The 20,736-nt window shown below is 42.2% G+C and overlaps 1 protein-coding gene across 2 annotated transcripts in view; it reads right to left on the reverse strand.

Annotated features, from left to right (window-relative positions):
- The window catches only part of FLNC (filamin C), a 79,803-nt gene that overhangs the window by 52,276 nt on the left and 6,791 nt on the right, over window positions 1-20,736 (reverse strand). For both annotated transcript variants that reach the window (XM_044279951.1, XM_044279950.1), the window contains exon 2: window positions 718-966. In XM_044279951.1, coding sequence (XP_044135886.1) covers window positions 718-966 — 249 coding nt within the window. The remainder of the gene's footprint in view (window positions 1-717; window positions 967-20,736) is intronic.

Genomic DNA, 20,736 nt, shown 5'->3' on the forward strand with positions numbered 1-20,736 from the left:
GCCTGGCACACAGATCTCACAGATGAAACAAATTATTTAAGAGACCTGCACATCTTAATAAATTGGTTAAATCTTTTGCCAGTGGATCTTTCACTAATATTGGCATGTGATATGTCAGTCTTTAGTAAATGACCCCCAATGGGGGCTATTTACTAAGCTAAATGCACAAGATTTCTTGCCTAATTTGTAACAAACATGGCGGTGCATTCCGGGCACAAGATCTGTTATGTGTTGTAGGCACTCTCTGCGCTTGCCTGGACAGTTTGTCTAGGGTGTCTAGAAATAGTCATGTCACTTAGAAAGAGGAGCTTGGCTTAACCAAGTTGCAGTAGAGGTTTGATGCAAAATATTGGTCAAAAAGTAAGATGCCATGATGAAGGATGGTAGTGTTTAAGATCTAAAATGCGTTGGGTTTTTTGGGTACTGCCATGTCCTTATCCAGATGATCTAATAAAGTTTCTGGATCTTATTTTTTTCCTTTAAATGTCTCGCAAGATGCACCAAATCTATCACACAACATGAGCCGCTGCGATAAATTTGGCATATCTTCTGCCTCTATAGTCTAGTTTTAAGCTACGTTTTAGATGGTAAGACATCTCAAGATCTGTAAGATGGTACAATTCCCTAAACTGGCAGCTGAATTTCTATATTCCTTTTATATCATCTAATCTGCATTACCAGTAAATACCCAACATGCACTAAGGGTTCTTCACTTACCTGGTGCACAGTTGTCCACCAGTGCACCCAGTGCCTTTCCATCCTGCCAGTCCCTGTGGAAGTTAGTGATAGGTAGCTGCGGTATCTTGTTCTGAATCCATCCCAGAAGTCTTTGCTTTGGTGTTTGCTTCTTGATATCTTCCTCATCCTCATCTTCCCACATAGGCATAGAGATAGAGTAGTGTAGAATAAGTGTCCAGATAAGACCCAGGATCAGCTTCAGGTTTCCATCTACAATAGCTTTTGAATCTGCAAATAAAAAGAAAATGACAAAGCTTGAACAAGATTGCTGACAAAAAGTTATTTTTAGGATTAGTACATTTTTGTATTTTGAATATATTCAGTATATACAGTATATGATTTTTTACTATGGACAATGGGCATATTGTGGGCAGTTTTTCTCATTGCATTTTACTCAGTTTGGGCTAAAATCATTTTTTTCAGTTGGCCTTTTTAAAAAAAAATTCAGCAGTCTTTCCTCTACAGGCAGTTTCTCTCTGCCTCACAGTGAATGTGTCATGGAGCTGCTCTGTCTCCTGGATCTGTGGCTTTTATCTCTGAATTCCTGACAGCTAATAAACACTCTCTGTAGCCAAACTCATCAAACCAATAAGAATATGGCTTAAATTAGTATTTATGAGCTGTCAGCAGTTCAGAGATGAGGGCTACAGCCATCAGAGCAGCTCCCTGATGAATTCAGTGTGAAGCAGAGAGCAATAGTCTGTAGATGTAGTGAAAGTTAAAGCTGTAAAGGAAAAATTGTTCGTTTTTGTTTATAAAGACAAACTGTAAAATTATTTTAGCCCAAAATGAGTAAATACAGTAATAAAAATGCCCCCCTCAAAGGTATCCGTGGCCTTAAAGGGGTTGTCTCATCTCAGACGATGGGGGCATATCGCTAGGATATGCCCCCATTGTCTTATAGGTGAGGGACCCACAGCTGGGACCTGCTCCTATATCGGGAACGGAGCCCCACAAATCGGTGGCTGGAGGACTCTGGTCCGGCCACTACCAAACGCTCTCCCCATAGAAGTGAATGGGAGCACACCGCACATGACCGGCCACCGCTCCCATTCACTTCTATGGGCCCGACAGAAATAGCCAGCGCTCTGCTATTTTCAGCGGATCCATAGAAATGAATGAAGGGCGTGTGCGAATGCGCAGTGCACCCTCCACCACTTTGCTGGGCTCCGTTCGGGAGCAGCGAGACCTGCACCTATCAGACAATGGGGACATATCCTAGCGATATGCCCCCATTGTCTGAGATGAGACAGCCCCTTTAATGATTTCACTGTAATATAGTACAGCATAGAGTGTAACCCCACTGTATAACCGTGCTAATGTGATCACTATGCTACATAACTCTTAGTTGGTTATATGACTGGAGCATTTTACAGATTGCATAATGAGGCTCATTTATACTGTACAGCATGTTTTATTAACCATAATCTTTATAGTGTAATATGGAGCAGAATATAAGAAGCTGGCAGTAGCTTTAAGAAATGCACCATGTAGCTGGAAATTTTGGAAATACATCGTAATGTAGTAATCATTGCTATATTTGTATTCTTTTTATGTTATTTTATATTAATCTCTGGGTCAATCTAGGTCAGTTTACAATATTTTCACTCAGTGGTAGCAAGGCATTCATTCATAAGTGTGATGACATCACCGTTTCCACAGGGTGATCAGGTTTATTATCTATGAATCAGCCACATGGTCTTCATGTTGTGCAGTCAACAGGTTAATAACAACTTTACATTCTCCAGGACTATCCTTGTCCTCTATGTGTTTGCTGAGTATTCCTCGGGACACACCCTGCCCCACCATACACCCAAATCACTAGATTACAGTATTATCTATTGTCTATTGAGTCACTGTCAGTAAAGAGATTCTCTGCGCAGATAGCTTGGATTTTAATCTGCTTTAATCATTTTTGAATTATGATATAATGACTTAATGTATGCATAGTGCTGTATGAACCTATACGGTGTCTGACCCACCTCGTCATTGTGTGCTACGTAATCCCTTAATGTGCAAATAAAACATTACTGTATTTTCACACCTGCAAAGATTGTTAACGCAAAGGCTAAAGTATTATGTCTAGACAGAGTCATCAGCCGGTGTTCTGCCTGACCTGAAACCAGTACAAAACAGAAAAAGGAAGGGGGAAAGTCACTGAGCTGCATGTATAAGGCTGGTCTCAGGCATAGTAATATTTTCTTTTTCATGTTTTTAGGTGTTTTGGTATTTTTTTACTGCCATTTTTGATGGTTTTTTTTTAAGCAATAACATCAGCTCCAGATGTTGCATGGAAGTCTATTAAAAATATTAAAGGCAGGATAGACAGGTATTCTTTTTGTAGTGTCATTTTATGGTAAAAGTTGCATTTCTTGGGTCAATGTGACTAAGTACCACCCCTGGAGTCCGAAAGACCAACTAACACAGCAAGCTTGGAACCATTGTCATACTGAATGGATTTGGCTTGGGGATCCTCCAAGGTGGTCCCCTGGTTTTTATCCTCTCACCCCACATGGAGATCTGAATTTCTCTGCAAGGTCCACCAAACCACTACCCCTTAGAGTAGTCTCCACTTAGGAGATTTTCCCTCCTTTCTGCTGGTTTTTCCCATAGACATGCATTACTTTTTTGCCCTGTGGCAATGTGTATTTAGGAATGGCTCTTTTGCGCGTGTGTGTGTGTGTGTGTTTTTTTTTTTTTTTTATCAATGTACAGTAGTATTGCCATGCTGCTGTACAGAGGAAGTGACATCAGAAGGGGGTACATACTTTCCTATATAAAAAGGCATGCCAAGCAAAAAAAGCGTGCTCAAACACAGTGAGCAAAAATGGGGGTGAAAGAAAGCCAAAGTCAGTTTGATAGCGCAATGGTGCTGTCTGAACAGGAAGCCACTGAAAAGGAGGACACCCCAGCGTCCATCCAGACCATGCATTGGACAGGGAACAGTCCGGACTGTCCGACCTAAAGCCGAATGTCTGGCCACCCTATTGACAAGAAAAGACAGATATGAACTGCGTAGGTAGTTTCTTCCTGTAGTTTAAGATAGATTTTTATTTTTTTGTAGTTTGCTGCTATGATTAATTTTATTTATTTTAGGCTATGCTGTTCTGTCCAGTAATAAAGGAAACCTGATGGACCCGTCATACTGTAAGTCAATGAGATACTGTATCAGTCAAAACTAAACCTACTATATCTAATTATTAATATACTGTGGTTTGTAAACTATAGAAATCTGTTTGGTAGATTATTATTACTGCCTTCCTATGAATAAAGTAATACCTTTGCATAAACATAATGGAGACATGATGATTTTGAGCTTTTAAGATGGAAGAAAATATAGTAAACCAAAATACTGTACATAGCAAGTATACAGTGTGCAATAGTTCAGATGCAAAGACTGAGTCATGCATCCTCTCCATTCCAATCTCTTCTCAATATTTCCATCAACTAAACAGAACAAACGCAATGAGAAAGCCCAGGAATATGAAGCGGGGGACGTGGGCTGTGGGGGGTGTAGGGGTGGGGTAACAACGTCTCATCTCCCACCGAAGCTGGAAAAGACAGAGGAATTACAGGATATGTTGGGAAGTGACAGAACTGTTGTTTGGATCACAGAAACCCCCCTCCATTCTTTAAAGAGAACCTGTCAGGAGCTTCATGCTGGCTATGAAATCCCGACCGCCTCCCTCATTACAGACTGCTATGTTTTACTCTTAAATCTTGCAACATAGTTTCAAAATGAGCCAGGTGGGGAGAAGCAGCCGCAAGGCCGCCCCATGACTCTTGACTACGTTTCCAGATCCCTTTTGGATCTATGGCCCATCTTTATTATTGTGGATGCACCTGGATTCTGGCATGAGATTTTGTGACACCCCTACCAATCCGCTGTTTTTGGAAGCCTCAGGCACTGGAAACTAAACGCTGGACAGAGCCAGAAGCAGTAGGCTCCATATACTGTGGCCGTGCGGGGATAGTACACCTTAGCTCCTACTCACTTGAGCCGCGGTGGGCTGGCACGGCCATCACACAGTGGAGAAGCTTTCTGCTTCTGGGTCCATTCACTGTTTAGTTTCCAGCACCAGCGGATGCAAAAACAGCTGATTGGTGGGTTGCCTGGTATTGCACGCCCACCAATCTGCTATTGATGATGTAGGCCTCATTCACACGTCAGTGATCTCCATCAGTGATTGTGAGCCAAGACCAGGATTGGAGCCTCCACAGACATAAGGCATAAGGGAAAGATCTGCCCCTGTTCTGGGTTTACAGACGCACCTGGTTTGGGCTCAAAATCACTGATGGAAATCACTGACCGAACACTGACTTGTGACTGAGGCATTATCCTGAGGATGGATCATCATTATCACCAGGATGGAAAGCTCCTTTAAATTGCTCATAGACAGAATCCATGAGCAATGTCATGTGTATGGGCACTATGTACACAAAAAAGGCCACACAATAAAACTATTGATCTACATCTAGTAGGCATGCCTAAAATAGTCGGTATTGGTATGTACTGTACTACCACTGCCTGGCAGGCTCTGTTATCTGGGCACAAGACGGTGATAACACTCTCTCCAGGCTGACGGGAAACTTCTCCCCAATGTTTGGTCCATTTAAAATGTCCTTCGACTACTGAATAAGCAGTGGTTTTAAAAATGATTTCCCATAATACAGGAACATCCGCAGTGTGCTCAAAAAATCATATATACGAGAAGTAGTGATAAGTTGTTTTTTTAGAATTATGTTTGAATACACATTGAAAGACAGTTTTTGTGGCTTTTTTTGCATGTAAAAGCCACCACTTTCCAATCATATTTCATATTTTTGTTTTATTGCTTTGTATTGTTTTGTTTTATTTTGCTTTGTTTTACTTGCAATTGTTTTATTTAAAAAAATTCTTTCCTGTAGAAAAGTCTATGCAAAAATGCCTGAAAAAATACTGTACATAGAACATGCTGCACTTAAAAACAACTCCAAAAAGAGGTAAAAATGCACAAATACAACAAAAAACACTGTATATAGTGCAATTCATCATTCTCTACAGCTGCAAGGAAAAACACAACAGCATTATTCCTAAAAAAAAAAAATTCTGTGAAACCTTCTATAGACATATCTAGTTACCCAACAAATTGGTTTACTAGTCAATGATTACTGTAAGTAGACACCTATAGTGTGGCACTAATCTTCTAGTGATTAATACTTCAAAAAAGTGGTATCCACACTTAAAGCTGCCAAAAATATTGCAAATGCCATCCTTTGGTATACTTTTGCCCTGTGGAAACATAACGATAATTGGTATGGTGTACATATGTCAGACGTGTGAAGAATATATTAATATAACATTAGAAGTTCCTAAAGACTCTAGGACTTCATGATGTTTTATTTGTATGAATGACGTCATCGATGCATAACTAACATGTTTGCAGCATTCCAATGTTTTAAGCCATCACTAGTGCCACAGAGGAAATTTTAGGATAAAGTAGTACATGGGTACGTGCAGTGCACAAACTTAACACATTCACACTAGATGGTAAAAGATTGTCTGGAGACAGCTGCCATAATAGAAGAATGCTGTTGTGACTCCAGATCTACCGACTTTCGTATTCTCAGCTGTTTTGTGCTGCAGTATCAGGACCAACTGTTGAAGTGGCTGGACCATGTGGATGACACCTGTCACTGAGCCAGCAAGCCCACACCACCTGCCCCAACAGTCCCACTCCCATCACACCCATAGTCCTGCCTTATCCCTCATTTAGCCAAAGAATGCATGAGAAGAGTTTCTACTACCTAAGGCTGGATTCCGATGAGCGATGTAAAGTATTTAGCGCCACAATTTTAAGCCACACCTCCCTTTCCTAAGCCATGCCCTTATCCTCAATACTTTTAAAAACTGATGTGGACACATAACAAATATGGTGCAAATTGAGCCCAAATTCTGTCGCACTTTGCTTAGTAAATCTCTCCTTATATGTTCAATGAAATAACTCAAGTCAAAATATTCCAAAACTTAGCTTCGAAGGCCTATTAACTGCTCATGCACATGACTGTTCTTTGTCTGGGAAACAAGACCTGTGTGTTAGCCTCAACTCCTGTGAGGACAGTACAACAGATCCCTGGTCAGATAGGAATTAACTGCCAACATTGGAGACATGGCCAACACACAGGCCATGTTGACTGGACCAAGAACAGGCGTGTGCATGAGCCCTAATGAGGGATTTATCATAATAGACAACTTTTTTTATTTCCATGAAGCCCATCTAAAACATGGACCACGTTGCAGGATGAATCCAATGGTTCTAACAAACAGTGGACACTTGACATATCTCTGGCATGCCAAATGGTAGGCTACAAATTAGTCATTTTGACTTGCACAGTAATCATGTTGGGTGAGGGCACAGGTGATCTCTTTTAAGGAGAGCTACACAGCTGTTAGATATGTCACCTGTCACTTAGGCACTAGTGACAGCTGACTGCAAGCAGCTGGGCCTTCTAGGTAGTCTTCGTCCTCGTTTACATAGAAATGGCTGTAGACTGCAAAAACACTTTAAGGTATAAAAAGTTTCAGACAATTGCTTGGTGTCGTTATACTGCTGAAAATGGCTGAAACACATGCTTGAATGCCATGTCTACAAGTAGAGGGAGCACTGCATCCTGGGGAAGTTCACAATGATAGTTTAACTTACAAGAGACATTTCAGTCCTCAATTCAAAGACCTTCTTCAGACACTATCAGAAATGTACTCGTATATAATATTTTATAAGTGTACAAGAATACTTGTGTTCTATGCTGGTATTACTGTGCTATTATGTATCTGCTTGTATTGCATTATGTCCCTACATTCTGTATTTATTATAATGTCTAAGGAAGGCCCCTAATTAGTAGACTGAAACGTAACACTACATTTTGACTGTCTCACTTGTACAGTAAGTATGCTATCACTATGATAGAGGACCTTTGTGTGTACTGTGGCCTGGAACCCTACTCCACTCTATACAGATGCCCCGTTTATATAGTGTCTTCATGTCTGACAGTATTCAGTATGCATATATGGTTTATTTGTTCATGTCCTACCAGATGTACATTGTAGATGAAACATTTGACTCATTTTATAATACTTGGGTAACAATTTCATTGTAGTGAGCATGCCCCCACATACTGAACCACCTCATTATCATACATGTATGTTTTGCACATGTCCAGTAAATTTTGTGCCTTTTTCTGACTTCAGAATTTTATAAATGTGCCTCCCATGCCTCTGCTCCGAAGTGTGAGTACTTTAGTAGAGTGGAGAGATTCACTCATCTCCAAATTCTATGGGACAGATTTACTACAATTAGGACAATGTAAAATTGTGTAAACCAGTGGCGGATGCTGGATGATAAATCTGATACATCTTTAGACTGTAAACTCTATGTTTATGGCATCTATACGTTGGCTTAGCTTTACTTTTGGCACATTTGTTTGGCGCACAGAGGTATATTTAAGCCATGCCTCTTTCCTGCAAAGCCAAAAGGCCAAAAAAGGGTTAGAAAAGTGTCTAAATTTAAAACACTTGATAAAAGCAGTGCAAAGCATGTACACCAATTTGTTTGGTGCAAATTGCGCTAAAAACTGGCACGTTTCCATTAGTAAACTTGCCCCTAAATATTATTTCAAATGTGGAACAGGTTTGGCATGTATAATGCCAGTTATTCTGATGCACGGATATATATATAACACCATGACAGCATTCATTTAAAAAAAGATGAGTGATCTATGTGCAAAAGCAACAGGTGAAGCAGCTCTATCCATAGGCTAGAGCTGCCTGCTGAAAGCTAATAGACAACTGAAGAAGGAGAATTCAGGAAGCAGCTACAAGGAGAGGTTAAACGACAGGAGACCAATGTAGGAGATCCCAAATAACAGGCACCTAATAAAATGTTCATGTGAAGCGGTGCTCACAGCATAGTTCTGGCAGCTTGTAGCTTTTCTTAAGACCATTCCAGGCTTCTAAATCTAGCAATAATACTTTTATATGATATTTTTGAAGGAAACTTCCAGCAGGGTGAGAATGTCACTCCTATAACCCATCCTTCTCCTGCTGATAGATTGCACAGATGGAAAAAAGAACTACCGATAACCATCAACTGGCAGCATGGTAATGGTGGAACTTGTGCTGAATACAATGCTGGCCACCACAAGGGCATGGAGATCCAGTATTGTTATGTTTGCTGGTTGATAAGCTTCTGACCAAATGATTGCTGCTGGTAAATTAACATATCCATTGGGGAACAAAGTAGGAAGCTTGGGCAAAACATGTTGGCTCTGGGATAGAGTGGGACATATACTTTTGAGACAAGCCATGTGGCTTCAATGGGGCTCTTGGTGAGACAGGGAATGCTTTGGTTGGTCCCATTTACTACCTGCTACAGGACCTCTTTTCTACATAAGAACTGTGGTGTTATAATATAAAGGTTAAAGGTAACCTGTCGTCTGGTTTGGGATCACTAAACCAGCAGCATACCGTTACACAGCCGGAGTTTAGGGTTCCAAATCTGTCTATAGTAAACATACATGATCCCCATAGTAAGGGTACTTTCACACTTGCGGCAGAGAGATCCGGCAAGCAGTTTTCTCTTTTGCCTGATCAGTCAAAACAACTGAACTGAAGACATCCTGATGCAAACTGAACGGATTACTCTCCATTCAGAATGCATGGGGATATGCCTGATCAGTTCTTTTCCGGTATAGAGCCCCTGTGACGGAACTCAGTGTCGGAAAAGAAAAACGCTAGTGAGAAAGTACCCTAAGGCCTCATGCACACGGCCGTTGCCCGGCCGTGGCCGTATTGCGGCCCACAAACAGCGGGTCCGCAATATGCGGGCACCAGCCGTGTGCTTCCCGCATCATAGATCCGGACTCGTTCACTTGAACATGTTTTATTTTTTGGCGGTGCGGACAAATCACGGACCCGGAGAATGGGTCTCGATCCGTCCCCGCCGCCACCGCACGGACATTACCTGTGGATTGGGGGCCACAAATTGCTGTCCCCAATGCACGAAACAGCCGCACTACGGCCATGTGCATGAGGTCTAAATGAAAATAAAACTTACCAGGAGAAGAGTCCAGGACTCTGCTTTAGCAGTATCAGGCACTTCCACACTGACAGTACCCTTCACTACACTGCACATGGGGCACATGCACAGTGAAGAAATCTGTACTGCTCTCAGCTTCATCGGTGCAGTGTGCATGTACCTGATGCCGTTAGAGAAGAGTCCTGGACTCTTTCCAACACATTTCATTTTCATTTACTATTTTTTTGCAGGCAGGGATGAATGAGTTTGCTGTGGGCAGGTTTGGGACTCTAACCCTCAGCCGCATAATGGTTTCTGGGCCCCAAATCAGGGTTGTCCACTTCGTGCTGGATTGTTCTTGTAGGTATTGCCTTTGATACACTTGGGTTCATGCATCTTTGCAATTTGATTAATTGAAACTATCTGAAAAACACCTTAGAACCTGTCTAACATTTTAAGGGTTATGGATGTTTAATGAATTTTCCTGAGATTTATTAAACAAGATGTCTACTTTTTTCCTTAATAATTAAATTTAATGCTATAAGCAGTTTTCATCATGGTTACCTTTTACCATTTCTTTGGTTGGTAATGTACACCACATGTTCTTCATTCTATGTATACCATGAAATAATCCTCCATCATCTATACAAAGCTTTATATGTCAGGTTGTAATGTAATATATTACCCTTACTCTCTAAATTGTTCTTGGGTTACTTGAACGCGGGGCCTTTCCAAGCCTGACTTTCTCGAACGCTCTATGCTATTTGCTGTGTCACTGGCTGAGACTTTTTTATCCCCATTGGCAGCCTTTGGAATGCGAGGACAGGAGACCAGTGACAGCTGTCCCCCAGGATGCCAGGGTGGAAAATGGAGCAATGTCAAGACCAGCCCATTATACTTTTCACCGCCAGTTTACAATCTGCCATCTAGAATCTGTTAGATGTATTATAATTAGTTATTTCAGAATAGAACACCGGGAAATGCTGGGTCCAGTATATTATAAAATATAAGGGGCCTTACACATTATGGTTTACATTTTATATACTGTGTAGGGCTTCTACAGTCATTTCAAAATCCAAAGCAAAATGGTCTGTACTAACGAGAGTCAAAATGAGGGATTTTTATTACTTTACTTTTCTCTGTTCTTTCATATGACCACTATGTAGCTGCATGCTTAAAAGAGTCTTCCAATAGGTGATCAGTATCTGATCGGTGGGGGTCCGACACCTGGGACCCCTGCCAATCAGCTGTTTTAAAAAGGCAGCAGTTCTCCTGTGAGCACAGCTGCCATCTCCCAGCTCACATTGTATACATTTTATAGCGGCTATGCTTGGCATTGGGGCTGAGCTGCTCCCAGGCCATGTGACACATAAATGTGCTTTCACATGGCCTAGGAGAGGCAGAGAGGAGGCTGTGGCACTGCTTTCTCAAACAGCTGGACCCCCACCGATTTTTTTTTTTAAAAAAAACTGAAAACCCCTTTAATTATATAACAAGCTTCTTCAGGGATTTTTTCTTTTTTAAGGAAATTTCTTCTATTTCTATTTACTTCTATTAAGCAGTCAGCTACCAATGTTCAGCCGGGTCACCCTGCAGTGTCTTTCACCAGGCGTCTGGTTTATTTTTATTTTTTATGCTATAACAAACTATTAAGAGGTCTACATATGTTTTATTTTTATTTGGTGTTTTATGATGTTTTGTAAGTTTGTGTGGTCAGGTGTCTTTTTTTTCCCTTAGGCTTTAAAAACACAGCAAAAACCTCACATGTATAAAATGCCAGCTTCTTTTTATGGTCCTGACACTATGCAGCTCTGATCGCTCTATGATGATGGTATAGGGCCATTGTGCAAGGACTATGGTTAGTTTCCAGTGTGGTATCTGGGATCACTCTTTTCAGTGTGGTTGCCCCACTTGACACACCACTGTTTGGGGGGGTAGTTGAAATTGAATGGTCGGTGCTTTAGGGGTATGTAGGTGCCACTGCCCTTTATATTCCTAAATACCACAAGGAGGATGACCTGGATGACCTTAACCCCATTGAAACTCATGGCATTTTTATTACAATGCTGAAAAAAATACATAAATAAACAAATAAATAATGTATATATATATATATATATATATATATATATGGTGTGTGAGAGAGAGATTACTAGCGTTGGATATGCGTTATAGGGTAGATAGGTATGATAAATGTGTTTTCATGCCTGACTGGATGGAGAGGTGATCCTATAATACCTCGCTGTAATATTATCCTTGTCGGTGGATACTGAAGGCAGAGCACAATGGGTGGATTTATCCTTTAATTATACATACGGTACTATGACATATCAGGATTCAGTGACTGACTGACAGGGTAGTGGTTGTAACAGGATCTCTATCTATTTTGGTTGTCATAATTAAGACTGATGCTCGGGGTTGACACTATGGGGTGTAACTGTAGGGGTGCAGAGGGTGCAGCAGCACTTGGACCCTGGTTCATATGCCTCATAAGAGAACAGCCGTACTATATATAACACATTATTGCTGGGGAGACATGGTATAAACTATTCACCAGCTTCAAGTTGCTTCACACAGACTTGTAAGGACTTCTTCACACTCAGTTTTGTCCATTTTTTTACCAAAAACACCTAAAAAATGCCTGACTTCCTCATTGGTCTTTGTAATGTTTTTGAAGCATTTTTAAGGTGCCCATATAGTGTGTTTTACAATCTGGTGTTTTTAATGGCATTTCTGGCAAGCTTGGCATTTTTTTTTAGAATATGTGCCCCCCTGTAATGTCCCTGTCCCCTAGGCCAGTTGCACACGAACGTGTGCTGACCGTGCCCGTGCTGCAAACCGCAAATTGCGGTCCACAATGCACAGGCACTGACCATGGGGATGCGGAATGCGACCCCATTCACTTGAATGGGGTCCGCAATCCGTCTGTCCCGTAAAAAGATAGGACAAGTGCTATCTTTTTGCGGAACGGAACCCCACGAAAGCACTCCTTAGTGCTTCCGTAAGGTTCCATTCCGTGCTTCCGTTCTGCATCTCTGGATTTGCAGACCCATTCAAGTGAATGGGTCCGCATCAGTGATGCGGAATGCATATGGCCAGTGTCCCGTGTATTGCGGACCCGCCGTATGCGGGCCGCAATCCCCGCCACGGGGGGATACTTGGCCGTGTGCAAGAGGCCTTACTCTGTAGAGCTGTTTGGAAAAAAAGCACTGTTAAAAAAAAGTCAACAGAAAAAGCCCTATAGGAAAAAAAATGCTAGGGAATAAGGGGAACAAATCACGATTGACCTAAAAAAAGCACCTCAAGGGTCAAAAAATTCCACTAGAAGAAAATGCCTGTTGCCATAACTGCATGCCGGATCCGGAAATCCGTTTGCAAACGGATACCATTTGTTTCCGGATCTGGATGCGGATCCATTTGACAAATGCATTGAAATACCAGATCTGTTTCTCCGGTGTCATCCGGAAAAACGGATCTGGTATTTATTTTTTTCACATTTTTAAAGGTCTGTGCATGCGCATACCAGAAAACCGGATCCTTTTTCAGGAACACTTGGTACCGGATCCGGCATTAATACATTTCAATGGGAAATAATGCAAGTGTTCTGGAATTTTTGCTGGAGAAAATACTCCATACTCCAGAAAATACTCCGTAAGAGGGACTGAACTGAAGACATACTGATGCACACTGAACGTATTGCTTTCCATTCAGAATGCATTAGGACAAAACTGAAGCGTTTTTTTCCCCCGGTATTGAGCCCCTGTGACGGATCTCAATAGCGGAAAACTTTAACGCTAGTGTGAAAGCAGCCTGAGATTGTTTTGGAAGCAAGCACTTGGATTTCTGCAAGTCCCATTCAGATGAATGAAATTGATATTTAGTCGCAGAATATTTCTGCAACAAAATCTGCCACGTGTGAAGGATCCCTTATATAAGAGTCTGCATAGGACGTTTTTGCTGAATAATTTTTTAAGTGCTTCCGTGGGTTTTCTGTCCATGCCTCTGCACAGCAAAAAAGAAGTGCATGCACTACTTTTTTGCAGTGCGGACTATCGGATGCGAATAGGGACCCCATTCAAGTAAATGGGTATGGGTCAGCGTCCGCATGCAGATCGCAATTTGCGTTCTGCAGCACGGGCCCGGCCGGCACATGGTCGTGTGCATGAGCCCTTAGCTTGAAATTTCATCCATGGGTCATAAAGGAGCAAACATTTCAAATACACATGCCCACGTCATGCCCACTGGTGGCCAGCACTGCAGTATATAACCTCACACATCCCCTTTATGTCAGCCTGTTCACACTTTTTATGTACGTGCTTTGTATCTGTTATTTCCATGGAAAGTCCCAATACAGCTTGCATCCATCTATGAAGACACACTGTATCTGCTACAGACCTCTAGATATTAGATCAGAGCCAAATACAGTCATTATATCTCAGTATACCAGCACATAAGGTACGGTATAAATCCAGCGCAGCCTCCGGCAGTTCATGCGCCTGAACTACAGCGTAGTACAGTACTAGAAACTAGTGTTGAGCGAACTTGTGTTTTAAGTTCGGCGTCTAAAGTTTGGGATCAGGTTATCGAAGAATCGCGTTATGGATTCCGCTACCCCGGACCAATTTATGGTCCGTGGTAGCAGAATCCATAACTCGATTCTTCGATAACCCGAACCCGAACTTTAGACGCCGAACTTAAAACACAAGTTCGCTCAACACTACTAGAAACGTGAATGAGATTTGCCAGATCTCATGTACATGTTGAATATTTTTTTTATGTGCAGACATGCCGTGTAGATTTTTTATTGTTTGTGTGATTCCCCCATTATGCGTAGTGATTTTCCCCATAGACTTCAATGGGGTTGTTAGCAGAAACATAAAATCTGCAACAAAAAATTGTATAAAAATGCATCAAAACTGATAAATAGTACTAAATTATGTGCATTTTTTCATGCGGATTTGGCGTGGATTTTATGCGGTAGAGCGCTGTGTATAGAGCGAAGGGTAAGGCAGGAACACCGGAAAACCGTCCCTGTCTTCTCTATGGGGAGCATGACTGTAGCTACGGACAAAGGGGGGCATTTATTATTAGATATACTCCATTTTTTGGCGTATATCTGTCACAGAATCGGTCGCAAAGGGGATTTGTGACCAAATCTGCAACTTTTCCCATGCCCATGGTTTAAAAATGAGGGAGTTGTGTGGGCAAGGGGGTGGGACGGCCGGCTGGTCTCATTTATCATTTTCTACTAGATTCTACATAACTTAGGCACATCAAATGCCAGCACAAGGGGTATTGAGACTGGCATCTAAAATGCCGCTCTTAATAAATGACCCCAAAAATGTCTACATAAAATTATTATATATATATATAAAACATACAAGTGATATATTCCGTGTCAGAGACATATGTGAGCCCTTGGTATTTCTACACATCATTTTGTACATTTATAGACACGTGCTCAGTTGAAGGGTTATTTATACCCATAAAATCTAGAATGCGTGCCGATCCAGCGCAGACAGATGGCTGTTATACATAGAATCCTCTGAGGAACGCCTATATAGAAATCTGTGGATTTTTCAGATATTTATTTGTCCATTTATCAACAGTGAAAATATAACTTCAAGATGCTGGAAAAAAACATATGGGCATATAACTAAAGTCAAGCCTCACCCGGACACAGCTTTATCCCATAGTATACCAATTCCTGAGGGAACAAGTGATGTGTTATCGGCACAGGCCCAATTATTTGTATTCGTTATATTGGAGCCTGTGCCCCTGTGATAAAACTGGAGCAGCTCTAGACTGTGTAAACTGGTGTAAAGTAGAACTGGCTTAGTTGTCCATAGCAACAGGTTCCACCTTTCAGTTTTCAAAGCTCCTTTGGAAACTGAAGGAAGCAATCTGATATATTGTACATACTGAAATATGATTACATCTGCTGCTTCTGCAGTCACCATGCTTGATGTCTAGCCCTGCAGAGCAGAGGAGCGTTACAGCAGCAGTGCTCCTGCCGCCCCCCTGGTGCTTGAACCTGCTCATTTCCATATGAATAGAAACACAGATATCTCTGCAGCTGTTTATCATTCGGACAAAAGAAATGTATTGTTTCAATCAGCATGATCAACCTTACCAGACAGTATGCCTGATTTAATAGGGTTGATTCTGCTGACAGAGGCTCTTTAAAAAGACATTTGCGTCAAACTAATCCTACCTGGGCGCCAAATGGAAACCTCTATACAGAGTTGACGCCTGTGACTGGAGACTAGCGAAGTTCTTAAAAATTAGATTCGCCGAATTTTACATTGAACTACTCAGATGCCGCATTCATCTCTGATTGCGGCATCTGAGATTAATATCAAGGCCTTTCAGGGGTTGATCAGTTAAAAAAAATTTAATTGTACTTACCTTCTCTATTTGGGTGCAAAGAGGCCATCTTGCTTGAAAATCCAGCATAAAATCTTGCGCCATCACACATGAGATTCTTCGCGAGATCTTCAAGCAAGAGGGCCGCGGCAGCCTCTTCGTGTTCAAATGGATCAGGTAAGTTTGATTTAATTTTTATTTTTACTGCCATTTCAGGGAAAATTGATTTGTTACCACGAAGCAAGGAGGAGATCCGGCTTCACGGCAAATCGAATTTCCCCAGAAATTGGTATCGAAGTACTCTTCAGATGCTTCAATTCGCTCAACACTACCTGTGACCACCACAGACACAGCAAGCTTCGGGGCGTGCTATCGCCCTAACAAATGAACGTTCATAAGATGGGACACTTCATCATCATTTGAAAAGTCCAGTGTTTAGCTTTAGGCCTCATGCACACGACCGTATTTTGTTTCCTTGTCCGTTACGTTTTTTTTGCTCATAGGATGGGGACCCATTCATTTCAATGGGTCCGCAAAAAAAGGGATACAGCACACCGTGTGCTCTCCGCGTCAGTATGTCCGTTCCGCAGCCCCGTTTAGTCCGGGTCCGGTTGTATTAAATTGCAACTGAACAAACCAGATTCGGCATTAAAATCATTGTAAGTCAATGGGTGCTGGATCCGTTTTTTTTTTTCGTTACCGAAAAGAATGAATCTGTCACCAATGACTTAGGGCTTGTTCACACGACCGTATGGCTTTTTCAGTGTTTTGCGGACCATTTTATAATTTTTTTTTGTTTCTGTTCTGTTTCCGTTTCTGTTCTGTTTTTCCGTATGCCATGTACAGTATACAGTAATTACATAGAAAAAAAATGGGCTGGGCATAAAATTTTCAATAGATGGTTCCGCAAAAACAGAACGGATACGGAAGACATACGGATGCATTTCCGTATGTGTTCCGTTTTATTTGCGGACTCATTGACTTGAATGGAGCCACGGAACGTGATTTGAGGACAATAATAGGACAAGACTCAAAATGTAGCGGAATGGAAATGCGGACATACGGAAACGGAATGCTCACAGAGTACATTCCGTTTATTTGTGGACCCATAGAAATGAATGGTTCCGTATACGGACCATATACGGAACGCAATAAACGGCCCGTATACGGAACGCAAAAAACGTTTGTGTGAACGAGCCCTTACATTGATTTTCATGCCAGATCGGTTTGTTCAGTTTCGCAGACCGGACACAAAACTGCAGCCTGATGCATCCTGATCTGGTTTGTTCTGTTTTGTCCCCATTAACAATAAATGGGCACAAAACGGAAGTGTTTTGCCCTGTTCTCTGCCGGATCTCAAAACCGGAATGCGTGAAATTAGCCTTCTAAAATGTAATCTACAAGAAATGAATCCGGGTTTCTATAATCCTTTGTCCTGCTCATTCCGTTCTCACACAAAATGTCAGCTATATCAGTAGTGGCAGCCCTGCTCTGTGTCACAGACACCTGTCACATCTCCTCACGGTGGGGGATAGGGGCACAGGAAGGGCTTATCTCTCCCCGCTCCATGCATACAGAGGAATCACGCTGACCACATCCAACATTTCTAGAATTCATTCACATTGCACGTTATTGCCAGTAATCCCAATGAGAATCATCTTTACAATATTCTGCTCGCATGGTAATAAATGGTTATGTGCGTTCCAACTTCCAACCGAACGTAGACGTAGCCCAGTCGTTCCTTGCACGTTTTTACATTGAAAATCCTTTAGAGGTTGTGGTACTGACAGTGTGTCACCGTGGGGAGGTGTATGGAGATCTTAACAAACAACATGTATCAGCAATCCACAAGATAGGCTATAAGTGCATGGTCGCCGGGAGTCCAACCGATGGGACCTCCATTGATCATGAGAACATGAGTTACGTGTCTGCCATTTGAATGGAGGGTTGGTCACCCATGTGAACTCTTGCTCCATGCATGGCCTTGGCTACCTCCGTCAATCCCCTAAACATTGAATGACGCTGTAACATGCATACATGACCACTTCTCCATTCAGACATTCTGGGGGTATCAGCGGTCAGACTCCCAGCAGTGATAAATGTTGCCTGTGAGCCAACTAAAAAACTTAAAGGGGTTGTCTAGGATTTTAATTTTGAGGCCATCACTATCTGGTCACCCTGTCCCCCCGCTAATTAGTTACACAGCTCGGTCCAGTGGATGGAGACGGTAACTGCAGAGCTACGGCCGTTCACTTTAATGGAAGCAGCCCTGCAGTTACCAGCTCCCTCCACTATACAATAGATGGAGCTGTTTAGTTCTGGCTCCAACTTCTGACTGTGGGGCTACTGTGAAGCAGCTGATCGGGGCGATGGGCCTCCACTGACCAGATTCTGATGGGATACCTATCCCATACTGTATACCGGCTGATACCTCATGGCTGGAAAATTCCATGTATGACACTTTCTAAATACTGATCCTCTTGTCAGACATCCTGCCACGCATGGTCAGCTTCATTGGCATAATTGTTCAGCATTCTCCATTTATATATCTAAAACGTATGTTGGCAGCAGGGGGTAAAGTACAGGGTGTGTGGAATTCCTCCAGTAGAAGAGAACTAAGTGGGTGGAATTTGAGGAATCCTCCAGCAACTGGTGTTTGTGGAGAAGCAAGTAACATACGTTACACATGCTTTTATGTGGCACGCTCCCTAGTGTGCATGTGTGCCTGTGGTGGTGGTGATCCCCGCCGGGGGAAGGGCTGCTGTACTGAGCAAGCGATATGTTGGTGCTGTATAAGCGGATGTATTTATCTCCCTGTGTAAGAGTAGGACTCGTTTGTTTTCAGAAGTACCACCAGAATGTTCATTCATTTAGGAGGAGGTCCATGAAAATAGAAAAGCTGCCTCAGGCTACTTGCACACGGGCAGATTTTCCATGTGGATTTTCGTGCAGAAAATCCTCCGCGTAATACAGTACCAGTTACTTAGATGAGATTTTTAAAATCTCCAGTAGATGATGTGGACATTTTCTGCGCAGCATGTCCATTGTTTGTGTGGATTTTCAGTTTGCAGAGTGTGAGATCTGGTGTAAATCTGAGTCAAAATCCGCAACAAAACCCACATGTAATACAAGTAAATTTTGGTGCAAATCTGGTATAGAAACTCCGCAAAAAACGCACGAACAAACACAAAAACTACACTGCCATGTGAATACGCCCTCATTCAGTACCTGAACCTCACTCCCCAGTGTCATAAGGAAGCAGGGGCGTAACTACCATGCGACTGCTGTGGGGCCCAGGGCAAGAGGGGGCCTAGTCTTAGTTGGGATTATCTCCTCTTCTACTAGAGGTGAAAACTTGGTCAGGACTCTACCCTCTAAACCAGGCATCCTCAAACTGCGGCACTCCAGCTGTTGCAAAACTACAATTCCCAGCATGCCTGAACAGCTGACAGGTATCTGCATACAGCAGGGCATTGTGGGAGTTGTAGTTTTGAAACAGCTGGAGGGCCGCAGGTTGAGCATGCCTGCTCTAAGGCCCCTTTCACACGGGCGAGTTTTCCCTTATAACATGGTTATAAGGGAAAATAATAGCATTCTGAATACAGAATGCATAGTAAAACAGCGCTGGAGGGGTTAAAAAAATAATAATAATAATTTAACTCACCTTAGTCCACTTGATCGCGAAGCCCGGCATCTCCTTGTGTCTCCTTTGTTGACTAGGACCTGTGGTGAGCATTAAATAGAGGTAAAGGACCTTTGATGACGTCACTCCGGTCATCACATGGTACGTCACATGATCTTTTACCATGGTGATTCACCATGGTAAAAGACCATGTGATGACCGGAGTGACATCATCAAAGGTCCTTTACATGTATTTAATGCTCACCACAGGTCCTAGTCAACAAATAAGACACAAGGAAATGCCGGGCTTCGCGATCAAGTGGACTAAGGTGAGTTAAATTATTCTTAATTTTTTTTTAACCCCTCCAGCGCTGTTTTACTATGCATTCTGTATTCAGAATGCTATTATTTTCTCTTATAACCATGTTATAAGGGAAAATAATACAATCTACAGAACACCAATCCCAGACCCGAACTTCTGTGAAGAAGTTCGGGTCTGGGTACCAAACATGCGCGATTTTTCTCACGCGAGTGCAAAACGCATTACAATGTTTTGCACTCGCACGGAAAAATCGCGCATTTTCCCGCAACGCACCAGCCTCTTATCCGGGCAAAAAAACTGACGCCCGTGTGAAAGAGGCCTAAAGGAACAACTTTTAGCAAATGAAGCAGTGGAAAAATGGCCCAAGGGTCAGTGAAAAGGGTTTAGCCAGAAACCCTTCTGTCCTGTGTGGGGGGCCTGGTTTGATCCTTGTTATGGGGCCCTTATTTCTCTATCTACACCACTGTAAGGAAGATTAACATTGACATTTTGTTGCTGAATGTGTAAACGTTCTGATTTGTTGCCATAACATCTGTATATTATGGAGAAGGAATAACCTCCTGAAGACTTTGAAGAAAAATTAAGTTAACTGTTGAGACACCAGGTTACAGATTTTGGATAGAGCGGTGCGTGTT

The sequence above is a fragment of the Bufo gargarizans genome, chromosome 2 (assembly GCF_014858855.1).
Source record: "Bufo gargarizans isolate SCDJY-AF-19 chromosome 2, ASM1485885v1, whole genome shotgun sequence".
Lineage (NCBI taxonomy): Eukaryota > Metazoa > Chordata > Amphibia > Anura > Bufonidae > Bufo > Bufo gargarizans.